Here is a 14388-nt window from a genome sequence, read left to right on the forward strand (position 1 = left end):
GTTAATACTGTCAAGAGGTCAGATTGTGCATCAATAATATCCTCTGACTGTATATTGCTAGATATCATTATTATGTTATCTGTACCAATACAAGATACCTCTGCAGATATTTGTACTTAGTGCTTTATAAAACAGTTAGTGTTAGTGCTGTTACTTTGACCTATGAAAAAATAGTTTTATACCTAGTGTAGGGTTCTTTTACAATAAATAGTGCAACCACACAAAATAAGATGTGTATATAATATCTACATACATAGATACAGTGTGAGGATATTAGGGGCCATTTCATACAAACTCAAAGCACTTCTTTATCGGAAAGCTTGTGGTTTCAGTTTGTATTTAATGACATAGTGATACACTTTAGGAAGCCTCTCTCACTTACTGGTTTCTAAGGGTGAATATTATATACATCTCTCTAAAATAGTGGAGTACTTCCCTCAATATTAATACAGAGCCATACAGAGACACACTGTATCCATCCCCCGGTCTCACACTCCCTGCTGCTTCCTCCGCCGCCCTGTTTGCTGCCTCACCCCCTTCCTCTCTTGTGACTCGAAGTCGCTTTATCTGACGTCATCATCGCGGACAGAAGACGTCAGCGCAGCGACGTTCTCCCGTTTGGCCGGGCAGCCCTGCGGCTGTGGCAGTCAGTGCGCTCCTGCGGCGGCCGCCTCAGCAGGGACACGGAGCGGAGAGGTAACAATGGGCTGAGGGTGTGCGCAGCCACAGGGATTGTGTCACCGGGAACCGGCTGTCTATTAACTACCGGGCTGACCGGTAACAATACACGTGACCCAGGGTGGGGGGTGAGCCGTCAGGTTCACAGCAGCATACATCGAGCTCCCCATACAGTGTGTGTGTGGGGGAGTGAGAGGCTGTGTGTGAGATATATATATATATATATATATATATATATATATATATATATTTTTTTTTTTTCCTTTTCTTTTTTTCCCCTTCTCATTCTGTATACATTCCCATCCATACACATCCATGAATGTGAATATATATACACAATGCACTTGTGTATGGATGTTAATGTGCAGAACAAGTGTATTCTGTATACATTCATATCCATACACAAGTGCTTTTTTATATGAAACAGATGTTCCCCCACCCTCTGGGAGATTTCACTGTTAGGCTACGGTTATAGTGACGGTGACGTTAGACTACGGTCGCTGGAAAAATCAAATTAAGATGACTTCCAGCGATCGCGACCAAGCGGTCGCTCCGTCGTGTCGCGCTTACTATAAGCGCATGTGACGGCGGCAGTGCATTTGTTTTGACGTGACGTCGCCGGCACTATAAGCGCAATCTTACCTGTACTATTGTTGTGCTGTACCTTTTGAGGTTTACAGGATTGCTGACGGTCCGCCGATGGTAGTGGAGGAAGACCGGACAGGACAGGACAAGGCTTTTGGACAGCCTTGGAAACCAACTACCTAGAATTTGGAAGGCCTTCAACATATACATTTCTGTAAGAACATATATTTACACATACATTCAGGGATGGTAAATCCTGCCTAAAAGGCCCCCCCCCCTGGCACCTGTGCTGTGCACAGGCATGACAGACCTGTCAATCACCGCTGCCACATCAAAGCTGGAACTGACGCGCTAGGTCCAGCAGCAGCGGTGATTGACAGGTCAAATAACTGCTGCGCCGATCAGTTAGGGGGGGGGGGTGATTATCAGAGATAAGGAGGTAGAGGACGTGCAAGGGGTGTGGGCAGAGCTAGTTGGAGCCCGCCTGCTTTTGATGCACAGTGGTTGGGGCAGGAGTTTCTTTTTGAGAGTGCCTGTCTGCGAGTGACACACCTATGGGAGGGGGATATATCTTCTCCCCCCAGCGCAACGTGTGTGTGTGTGTGTGTGTGTGTGTATACACGTGCACGAATACGAATGTATACAGAATACACTTGTGTATATGTATATATATGTGTGTGTGTATTATAATACACCTGCGTATAGATGTGAATGTATACAGAATACACTTGTGTATGGGTGTAAATATATAAAGAATACACTTGTGTATATGAATATATATATGTCGCCATGTATGCCGTTGGCTACTAATCTGGCCTACCTAACACATAAGCCCTGGTACCAGTGCAGGCAGTGTTAGGGTTAAATCTATGCCCTGCTGCTGCAGCAGTAAACAACTCCCTTGAGTGACAGGGGGGTGGGCCTAAGGCCTGGGTACTGCCCTATCTGGGGCTCAGACCTAGGACCCTCCCCTGGGTACAAAAGGGCTGCAGATCCAAATTTAGAGAGTTCTCCTTCCTCAGGGAAAAGAGAGGGAGATCCCTCCCGCAGGGGAGTGGGAACAACTACCCAATACTCCACTAGGGAGCATGGGAGTCATGGAAAGACGTTTGAGTGATGTGTATGTCTTCTGTATAGAGATAGGATAGCTCCCTCTGAATCCTAGATAAGACATGCCTAGGCTCCTCACTATATATAATATATTCTAAAGTGGATGGGTCTCTTAGGAAAGTTGTATTGTTTTGGAGGTTTGTTAAAAAATGCTGTATCTGAAAGTATTGGTAAAAGGAAATTCGTTGTTCTATTTTGTCTTGCAGTTATTGCATCTAGATCACAACACCTTGCTTTTAGAAATGTCTAAGTCTGGATATTACCACTGTGTTTAATGCAGTGGTAATTGGTTCGAATTACTCCGTTAAAGGGGGTTAATCATATTAATTTTAGTAATCTGTGAATGCATACCGGAGAGCTGCAGTTTGGAGAGACTCTCGATACATTCTTTCCCACCAGGTCAGTATTAGCTCTTTCCAAGAGTTTTACAACGTACATAGATCAGTAAGTGCTTTACCATAATTCAACTCACATAATCGCTCTAAATTAGCTGGGATTTGTACCCCAAGGTATGTAATATGATCTATTCCTGACTGGAATTTAATTCCTGTCGATGAATTTTGGGACACGTTAGTTTAGATTTTTTATGATTAATCTTCTTCTAGCCTGCTTCTCTCCAAATATTCAGAGCATTGAGTCAAGCTCTGGGAGGGACGTCTCCGTCTCTCTCAGAAAAAGGACAATATTGTCTGCATAGAGTGCAACTTTATGCGAAGGAGCCAGATGAGAGCGCCAACCATTTGGGTTTGTTCCTAATCCCCTGTGCTAACGGTTCAATAGCTAGGGCAAATAGAAGTGGGGAGAGGGAGCATCCCTGTCTTGTTCTTTGTGTTATAGTGAAATATGGGGTCTTATTCCCATTATTTATGAGCGCGGATTTGGGTTTGTTGTAAAGGGACTGGATGATTGAGCAGAATTTAGGGCCAGATCTAAACTCCTCCAAAGTGGCCCATAGATATTGCCATTCCACCCGGTCAAATGCTTTTTCTGCATCTAATGATAAACAAAAAGGTGTATCTACATTCTGTGATAAGTGCATCACGTTGATTAGTGGCCTTACATTATCTGCTCTTTGTCCATCACTTAAACCCAGACTGATCTTTATGCACTAATTGTAACATAAGGGGTTCCAGGCGATTGGACAGAATTTTTGCAAACATTTTTATATCAGAATTTAGAAGTGCAACTGGTCTATAGTTTGCACAATAACTGCTATCCTTTACCTCTTTTGGTATTAATGTAATGTTTGATTACATAATTGATCCTGGTAACAACCTCCAAAACCACCCCTCCCCCCTCCATACCCTACATAATACAGGACATAATTCAGGAGATAAAAATTTGTAAATTTTGCTTGGGTACATATCTGGTCACCCAGCTCTACCATTTTTGAGTGATGTGATTGCACTCGCTATTTCGGTGAGGGAGATGGGTGTGACGCTAGGGGTAGATTGGCTGCTCTTAAAGGTTAAAAGGTGACACTTGCGTGAGCAAGTGAAGAAGACCCCTATATGACTTGCACTCAGAGACAGGATAGTGTAAACAGATTAAAATAAAACCTTTATTGATATATGCAATAGTGAGTGAACAACACTCTGAAATAAACACACAACACTAATAATTAAAAGATGTATTAAATAAATTGAACCACCACCAATGGGATACCAATCTAATTGGGTTGGTACATAAAGGAACTATAAGGCACTGGCACCATACAATAAATGGTTCTAGTACAGGTGGTGCCTCAGGGTGGTAGGTATATATAAAATTGTCCAAGGAGGGTGTGGTATATAGAAATATGGTATGGTATGTTCAGTCCTCACACCTCCCAACCGCCCCTAATTAAAATGGTCACTCAGAAGTATATAACTCAGGCCACAGAGACCTAGCAAAGGGCACTTTCAACTTTTTCCCTTGCCGTAGGAGAGATGCATTCTTCCCACCAGGAACGCATCTGATCTTGATACTTTGTTTTTTTTTTATTTTGAGAATAAACCTACAGTATTCCGGGACCATTGAAACGGCAGTTTATCATGCACACCTATATGGAGTAATATAGCAATCATAGCATGGTCAGAGAGTGTAATCTTCCCAATATCACATGATTTGATATTCACAATCTGATTTGAGTCTACTATAATTCTGTCGATTCTTGTGTGTTTTGTGACTGTACTTTGATAAAGCACCAGTGAGGTGTCAGAGTTTCTCCTGTATTTTTCTTCTTTGGACATTATGCTGCAATAAATTTGATTTTATTTTTCACGATCCTGCCTCCAGTTCTCAAAATTCGCTGTGCTCCCTTGATCGAACACACACACTCCCACACTCACACACTCACACACACACTCACACTCACACTCACACCTCCCCCCCCCTGAAGATGTTGGCAAAAAAAAAATTCTCATTCAAAGCTAACAAATGTCTGTGTTCTATGTTATTGACTTTTCCTAGAAAGCAGAACTGTTTAGTTTTTTATAAGGTACGAGGGTCAGTAGTTGCTGTACGATAAGGTAGGATGAAAACTTGCAGGGTGTTTGGGATAGCACAAGGTTCAGGTCCTAACCCCATCACTGTCCTACAATGTGTGTGTCACTCACTTATGGCTGAAGTCTTCCCATATCCCTCAATTTAATATCTACAGTAATAAAATATTAATACCGGAATAAAGAAAGGATTTGACCTCCAGAAAGAGACTCGTTGTCCTTTCTATCAACACCAAAGTCAGTGGGATTTTGTACTGTATTATTGTCTTCAGATAAACTGGGGCAAAAACAAATTTAATGAAGCTTTTTTTTTTTTGCAGCCTAGAACTTTTACGTGTAAGGCCCCGGACATGTTTGGCGCTTGCTTGCGGAAGCGTGCTGACACGCGCTCCCGCTCAGCACTGAGCCCCTACAGCCGCAATTAGAGCGGCTTTAGTAGGGGCTCACCTGCGCTTCCGCGCGCTTGCGGAAGCGCAGGTCTTAGGGGAATTTTAAATTCCCCCGCTTGCCGGCGAGACAGGCCGGTCACGTGAGCGGTTCGCTCAATGAGGGCGAACCAGCTCCGTGACGTCACTGGCCCGCCCCCGGCCAGTGACGCGCACGCCCCGGCCCACCCCCTGACGGCTGCTGACAGCGCGTGATGTAAGCAACCGCAAGGCCAGGGAAAGCACCCGCTTTCCCTGCGCCTCAGCACGCCAGCAGGGACCATGGACTTGGCCTTAGGTGCAATATCGACATGTCTCCTAAGAGGGGAGCTGAAAAATAGTTCGGGACACCGTATAAATATCTGTCCTGTTACAACACAAAAAACTATCTGTGAGGTAGTAATAAATGTCTGCTTTTTAGACCTATTTTGCCAACAAACAAAAAAATCCCATCAGTCGGAAGCACATGGGTTCTGTGGAACTGAACCACATTCATTTCAGCTCCTGCGTCATGCTGGCCAATAGAGAGCCGCGTTCGAAGATGTTGTGCCTTCCTATTGGCCCACATGATGCAGGAGCCCACGTAACTTTCATAATGTTAATCCTGGAGGGGACGGCACCTTCAGAGGTAAATATCTGGCGAAGCAGGGGTCCCCGGAGCTGAAATGAACAAGGTTCAACTCTGGAGACCCCTCCTTCCCATCAAATGGTTAACATTTTGAACAGATTCTAAACTTGGAGGTCTCCTGTGGCTTAACCACAGAAGAAACCATAGGGTCCCCAAGGCCTCGATACCCTTTTATGTGCCTTTAAAATGAAAATCAAATCAAAGATTGTATTGTATGTCTTTATTTATATAGCGCCATAAATGTACATAGCGCTTCACAGTAGTAATACATATCATATAAATAACAAATAATATAAATAACAGGTCATGGGAATAAGTGCTTCAGACATAAAAGTAACATTAAGGAAGAGGAGTCTCTGCTCCGAGGAGCTTACAGTCTAATTGGTAGGTAGGGAGAACGTACAGAGACAGTAGGAGGGAATTCTAGTAAGTGCGTCTGCAGGGGGCCAAGCTTTATGTATCATGTGTCCAGGCTTATCCAGTGCTATTCATATGCTTCTTTAAGCAGATGTGTCTTAAGGTGGATAGAGAGGGTGCTACTCGGGTATTGAGGGGAAGGGCATTCCAGAGGTGCGGGGCAGAAAGTGAGAAAGGTTTAAGGCGGGAGAGAGCTTTAGATACAAAGGGGGTAGAAAGAAGACATCCTTGAGAAGAACGCAAGAGTCGGGATAGTGCATAGCGAGAAATTAGGGCTGAGATGTAAGGAGGGGCAGAAGAATGTAAAGCTTTAAAAGTGAGGAGAATTGAGTGTGAGATATGGGATTTGATCGGAAGCCAGGAGAGGGATTTCAGGAGGGGAGATGCGGAGACAGATTTAGGAAAGAGTAGAGTGATTCTGGCAGCAGCGATTAGGATAGATTGTAGGGGAGACAGGTGCGAGGCAGGAAGGCCGGACAGCAGGAGGTTGCAATAATTGAGACGTGAGAGAATGAGGGCCTGAGTCAGCGTTTTAGCAGTCGAGTAACAGGAAAGGGCGTATCTTTGTTATATTGCGGAGGAAAAAGCGACAAGTTTTAGAAACGTTTTGAATATGAGATGAATCAAGTGTAATCCCTAGGCAGCGTGCTTGGGCTACTGGGTGAATGATCGTATTTCCAATAGTAATGTGGAAGGAGGTGGTAGGGCCAGGTTTGGGAGGAAGTATAAGGAGCTCTGTTTTTGCCATGTTAAGTTTCAGTCGGCGGATGGCCATCCAGGATGATATTCCAGAGAGGCATTCAGAAACTTTGGTCTGTATAGTAGGTATAAGGTCAGGGGTTGAAAGGTAAATTTGTGTGTCGTCAGCATAGAGGTGATATTTAAACCCAAAAGATGTGATTAGGTCACCTAGAGAGAGTGTGTAAAGAGAAAAGAGAAGGGGTCCCAGGACAGAGCCCTGGGGTACCCCCACAGAGAGATCGATAGAGGAGGAGGAGGTGTTAGCCAAAGAGACACTGAAAGTACGATGGGAGAGGTAAGTGGAGATCCAGGATAGAGCTTTATTCCGAATACCAAGAGTATGGAGAATGTGAAGGAGAAGAGGGTGGTCCACGGTGTCGAATGCTGCAGATGGCTACGAGTGTCATCCAATAGGAAGATGCAATGTCATGCAGTGGTGACATTGGAACACCCTGTTGGCACATGGTAGTGAAGCTTGGCTGGCAGCCAAATTAATTTCCCTAAAAAGACCAGAAACACTGGCACATAAAGAGCTACATATTTCTGAGAATATGGAGTTCTAGAGAGAAAATTAGTTTATCTCTGCAGATCTCCTAGTTCCGATAACGTAAAAACAACAAAAGGCGTGAAAAAAAAAAATTTATGTTGGTGCATTGCTGCTTTAAGGCTGAACATTATTTTGAAAATAATATTGCCTTAATTTCATCTTTAAAGGAATAATCTGCTTTTGTAATTTGTAATCTGATGTTCAAAAATATTTGTCATGTACTGTACTTTCAAGTTCCAAAAATGAAGGGTAGGTTGGCCTGCCAAATAGCTCTTTTAATACAAGTAACGATAATATTTATACTTGACAACAGTTTCCTATTCTTGACTATAACCTTTCCTCTGTTTCTTTGTTCCTGAAGCTCTCACTGAGGTCCAACATACCAAATTCATCATCCAAGGGAAACATGCCCGTGAAGAAAAAGAGAAAATCCTCTGCTTCAGAAGAAGTGAGCCTGAAAAAATGTAGAATAACTAGGTATTGACATTCTCTTCGTATTGTACTTTTCATCTACAGTGCAAGTTAGAAATGACACTGCTTGTTCCTATATTATGTCAAATTCTAGCATAAACGCATTCATGTACATTTACTGCTGTTTAAGCCTTGGGTGCCCAAGGATGTAGCTACTATGTCATGGGATGTGGCACTCCAGGGGCCCCATAATATAGTAGCTTTGTCCTAATCTACGTGCTCGTTTTTGTAGGGATGATGCGTTTCGCGATGCTGTGGCACGCAGAACGCAATCTTGCAGGAAGAGAAGGGCTCCTGTTCCATTCTGTCATTGGTGACTGAGTGATCATGTGATAGCGAGTGCTGGTGTGGCAGCCACTCCAGCAGTCAAAGGGTTATTAAAGGAGCAGTTCCGCATGGTCTCTTTATTTTTTTGCTTTTACCATTTTTTAGATAGGAGGCATAGGAGCTGCACAGCTGAATAGTGTTAATTTCAGTATTGGGGACCCCCCTGCTTCCCGAGATACTAACCGGGAAAGGTGCTGCCGGGAAGGGAAACGACCTAGAGGTTTAAATCGCCAACGACATGTGGGCCAATAGGAAGCAGTGATATTATCCTGTGCGGCAACCCCCAGGCTCACGGGAAGCAGGGATTTGAATTCTCTATGAAGTACCGGCAGCCCCTTCTCTGGTAAGTATCTCAGGAAGCAGTGGGTCCCTGAAGGGTGGGTGTGTGTATGTATGTATATCGGTCTATCTATTCCCCAACTGTGATTCAAAATGCCAGCATGGCACAATAGTAGAAAACTACTACTGTGCCGTGCTGGTATTTTGGATCAGAGTTGGGATCCTTATACACCTAGTTACTTATTACTTAGTTACTCCCTTTTTACCTTGCACTACATGCAACTGCTATGCCTTTACTGTTTTAGAAACTAGTTCTGATAAAACATTCATATTTACAGCATTTGGCCTCTTGTGAATCCTGCACTGTTGCTATAATAAAACATTTGTGAGAGCAGGGATCCTTTGAGTTTCAAAGTAATCGGAAATGTACTTCTAGCAACAGTGGTGTTTAACAATGACTGAATAAAAGGGCCCATATGTACTGTATTTGTCTGTTTTAGTTATTGCAGATCACAAGCACCAGGTAGACTAATAATTGGAGAAGAACATTTTTCCAGCAAGAAGTGCCTGGCTTGGTTTTATGAGTATGCAGGTAAGGAAATGATGATATATGCTTTGTGTGAATCACACACATTGACAGAATTCAAGTTTAAACATAAATTAATACTATTGTGAGTAATCTGGCTTCTGGGTGCTTATAATTGAGATTTGGGATTAACATGGCTTTTCTTTTTAATGTTTTTTGTTCACTATATTGAAAAATACAAAAGTAAGGATAGATGCACACCGTTAGGCTAATAAAAATAATAATAATTTAATTGCTGCATTGATGAGGTGCTCTGGTCTAACAGGGACTTCTTGTTGGTCCCCTGGTTACACACAGCAAAAAGAAAATTATACCAGGCACCACACAGAATTTGTTATTTATTCAGAGACCGTTATAGGTTTAAAGATACCATAAGCAAAAATGCAAAACATTTGCAGGGCCTTACTTTTAAGATATGACATATAGACGTTACAAATCTCCAATATATCTTTTTTTTCCAGAGCAGGGGGGCACATAGGCTTTACCCCAGTGTTGGAGAGTCCAGTAATGTTTCCGACATATTCACCCTTCACACTGAAAACCTGTATGCTTTTTTAAATTGAGTTTTTGGCCAAAAGCATACCCTTCTAACGGTACTATTTAGCAGGTACACTGTGTGTTTGGGTCCTGTAAGACCTACTGTACTTATTGAAAAGACTGTTTTTCTCTGGGTTAAGCTGCATAGGAATTGATTGGAAGTACATATAGCACGAGTACAGTGGTACCTGTGGAGGGACGGCTACTGGTTCCCGAAATTAGACTTTCTGGCCTTCTGTGTAAGAAGGAACATGCAGTATTACAAATTTGAAGATGTTATTGTTATGCAGTATTGCCATAATGGTTCCAAAAAGTCCCACATTTGGTAGAGGACACTAGACCAGGGCATCAGTCCAAGATTCCAACATAAAAATCACGTCCTGAAAAATAATGAATGTCCATATTAAAAAATAAAAAATAACACACTACTAATAAGGCTGCGCTTATAGTCCATGGTATATTAATGAGAAAAAAAAACTTGTTTTTTTGTGTTATATAGATGTAGACATTTATTTATTTTTAAAGAGAATTAAAAAAAAAAACCTGTCGAGTATATAAAAAAAAAAGTTAGTTTTTTGTGCAAAATTAAATGCATATAGAGCGTTTTTTCATAATGTGAACAATGATTCATATTTTCTGAAATGCTTTGTTTTCAATAAAAAAAAGTTCTCAGACTTCTTGGCAGGATTGCAGTACACACAAATACACCCATTTGCATGCTAGGAGCTTTGCTTCCTGTGTTACCTGTATAGGCTGTTTTGGGAAGAATTTAGAGTGCACAGTAAAAATGATTCACCCAATGCTCAGATCGTACATTGACAGTAGGGAAGCCAATGTGTGGGTGTGGTTGTAATGTCCGGGGTCAACCAATAGTGTTTTTGGGCTTACACCCACAGATGGTCAGACTAGGGTGTCAGCCTATGGCCAGAAGTGCAGACTGGAAACTTGTTAATTGTTTTTGGGGGTTGCTAGAGGCCCTTCCCAGCTGATAACATGGAAATGCAACCATCATGTTCTGTAGTATAAATGGAAGAGAACAGTAGAATACTGGTACTCTGTAACGTAATATCTTGTATAAACAGGATTATTAACTATGGAATTTTAAATGTTGGCAATTAAAATTAGCTATCATTATAAATATGTTGAGGGACAGATATGGAGAAACCTCACTCAATCTTGAAAGATTATATTTTATGAAGGTGTGTGTGTGCTACCTGGGAGGTTATCAGAATACCAGAAAAAAGTACAAGTATGTACTGTACTTAGAAAAGAAATCCCTTAATGGTGCACAACAACCAAAGTGGAATAATATAATGAACGTCAAACATGAATTGGCTTATTTAAAATAAAGATGGAATGCAGGACAAACATAGTGCTCTAAATACAGTGATTGTGTATACAAAGGTGTACATTCCTTCTGAATAGTACCAGGTTTATGTAGCGATTTTTACATACAGAATATAAATGTGTACATATGTGTATACACACTAGTATATGGTGTCTGGGGGGGGGGGCTGTGAATACTTTCATCAAGGCTCAGCCTACACACAGCCTTCTCAAAGATAAAGTATACCTGGTATGAGTCTCTTGTGGTATATCTCTGGTTTTAAACAAATATACTGGTTAGTACCACAGTGTCTTCTCTAGATTCTGTCTTATAAGTGGACCTTATTCAATAAAAGACAAAAAATACGTAATGCTACATCCAATGTGACAAAATACATAGTTAAATACTTCTATATTAGTATTCTCATGATTAAGGGTCGTTTAGTTAAACCCTTCGGCCAAAGTGTTATAAGCCACTTCACGGCATGACCAGAATGCAGGTCCATGCAGACCTGTCCTGCACAGGTACATGGAAAAACCTGCTACTTAAAAAGTGGGGAGGGGTGAGCTTAAACCCAGGGAGGAGAGGCCACCAACCTCCAAGCAACTTATACCAGTTGAAAATTAAAATTCTGCACAGCCTGACCGTATATTTGAGTCAAGTGAAATTCCTGGTTTGGCTGTGGTCACAACCCAGTATTTACTAGTGATCCGGTATGTGCCCGGAACTGAAACCAAGGTTGGGTCAGGCGAACTGGGGAGAAAACACAGAAGGGCGGGGAGAGCTAGCAACCCTAATGCCCTAATGCTGCCGAGATCAGAACCAGATAATAAGTTATGGGATAGCCGCCATATCTAAATTATAGATGGGGGACGACGGGGAGAGACTGGTGAGGACACGTACACCACCGGGGAGAGAGGACGCAGCCGGATAAGACCCAGCTTACGTTTCACCATTCACGTGATGGTTTCTGCAGGGAGAAGCCGTCACTAGTGAATACCGGGTTGTGACCATAGCCAAACCAGGGATTTCCCTTGACTTGACTACACGGTCAGGCTGTGCGGAATAAACAGACACGGTAGAAATAAACCTGTTATCTATCTGGGCACTAGCGGGTCGGTCTCCAAAAAACTGGGCGATATATCTATGTATATATCTATATCTATATCTCACAGTTTTTTGGAGACAGACCCGCTAGTGCCCAGATAGATAACAGGTTTATTTCTACACATACACCACACATTAGTTAAGTTATGGTGGGGTGTAAATAAAAGTGACAACCCTCCATGTAAAGCATATAGCAAATGAAAATATTACTGTGTGCTCATTTGCATGTCTTAGACAGGTCTGCAACCCAGCCTTTCACCATTATCGCCCAGCATACAGTGCTTTCACTGCAGCAAGGGATTCTGGGAAATGACATGCAAATGAGCACATAGTGCCAACTTTTTGCTTCAAATCCATTTTGACATGGACCTTATGCTTACGACTTATGCTTACGACTTATGCTTACCTTATGACCATAACCTTATGCTTGCTGCATTGCACAGCTGAGAGAGAGAGAGAGAGAGAGAGAGAGAGAGAGAGAGAGAGAGAGAGAGAGAGAGAGAGAGAGAGAGAGAGAGAGAGAGAGAGAGAGAGAGAGAGAGAGAGAGAGAGAGAGAGAGAGAGAGAGAGAGAGAGAGAGAGAGAGAGAGAGAGAGAGAGAGAGAGAGAGAGAGAGAGAGAGAGAGAGAGAGAGAGAGAGAAAAGCAAGCGCAAGCGCACGAGCACATTGTCAAGCCACTTCCTATAGTGGTTACTGCTATATTCGAGATGGCTGTTTGCAGATACTGTTTTAAAGTGTGTTTTAGTTTGGATACTCTTGTCAACTCCATTAATGAATAACTCAAGATCAAGAAAAGTCATGGTTCTTGGATGTATTACATAAGTAAATTTGAGTCCCATCTGGTTTATATTAAAAGACCATAGGATGTTATCTAATTGATCTATATCCCCATCCCAAATTATATCGTCTATGAAACGGACATAGAACACCAGACTCGCCCCCAAACATGGAGGTTCTCCCCAACAACCCACCATGTAGCGGTTGGCATAGCTGTGGCCGAATCTGTTACCCATGGTCATTCTGCATGTCTGTAAATAATAAATATCATTAAATAAAAAATAATTGTCTGTTAATATAAACCTAATGAATGATGAAATGAATCTCCTTTGTGATTTCATCTAACTGTAAAAACAATGGTCTGTTGCCCCTATCCTCTTATTATGGTCTTTACACGTGTATAATGAAGATACATTACATGTATCAAAAGCCTTTGCAAAATGTAGGATTATTGCACCAGTGAGTTGGAACGGGGACAACTCACTAGTGCAATATTCCTAGATTTTGCAAAGACTTTTGATACTGTTGATCATGCTATCCTGCTTAACAAACACTAGAGCTATGGAATAGGGAAGCATGCTTTAAACTGGTTTCAGTCCTACCTATCAGGTAGATCCCAACATGTGTCTATCTCAGGCTCTAACTCCAACCCCCGGATATCACCTGTGGTGCCCGCAAGGCTCTGTTCTGGGGCCCCTACTCTTCTCAGTGTTCATCAATGATCTTCCCACAGCTTGTAAGGAAGCTTCAATACACATGTATGCAGATGACACAATCTTATATTTACACAGCCCTAACCTCTCCGACCTTTAACACATACTTCAGTCTGACTTTTTGAGACTCGAAAACTGGATTTCCCAAACCAAACTATTTTAAACACTGACAAGACCTGTAACAATAGTATTTGGGACCAAGACTACGTTTTTAAAGCTTCCAGTGACTGAGCTCCAGATCAGAACAACGCTAACACCACCCTAACTCCTGTTACTAGTTTTAAATACCTGGGCATATGGTTTGACTCCCATTTAACATTCGGGATGCACATTGATACCCTGACATCAAAACCTATGCCAAACTAGGTGTAATTTACAGGAACAAATCCTCCCTAAGACTGCTGGTCAGAAAGCGTATCGCACAGCAGATGCTACTGCCAATAATAGAGTATGGCTCGGCACCCCAAACCCACCTTAGCAAACTTGACACCCTCTACAATTCAATATGCCGTTTTGTTCTCCAATGCAACTATAACACACATCACTGCGAAATGCTCAAAGAACTAGATTGGACATCACTTGAGTCTAGGCGCAAAGTTCATCTTTCCTGTCTTGCCTTCAAATACTTTCTGGGCAAGATGCCCATCTA

General features: G+C 42.2%; 1 protein-coding gene across 1 annotated transcript in view; it reads left to right on the top strand.

The window, feature by feature from the left end:
• Nucleotides 1-581: 581 nt before the first annotated feature.
• Nucleotides 582-14388, top strand: part of DCUN1D5 (defective in cullin neddylation 1 domain containing 5) — a 42510-nt gene continuing 28703 nt past the window's right edge. The window contains exons 1-3 of the mRNA XM_075593201.1: nt 582-696; nt 7976-8091; nt 9192-9283. Coding sequence (XP_075449316.1) covers nt 8021-8091; nt 9192-9283 — 163 coding nt within the window. The 5' untranslated portion in view covers nt 582-696; nt 7976-8020. The remainder of the gene's footprint in view (nt 697-7975; nt 8092-9191; nt 9284-14388) is intronic.

This window comes from Ascaphus truei, chromosome 3 (genome assembly GCF_040206685.1).
Source record: "Ascaphus truei isolate aAscTru1 chromosome 3, aAscTru1.hap1, whole genome shotgun sequence".
Taxonomy (NCBI): Eukaryota; Metazoa; Chordata; class Amphibia; order Anura; family Ascaphidae; genus Ascaphus; species Ascaphus truei.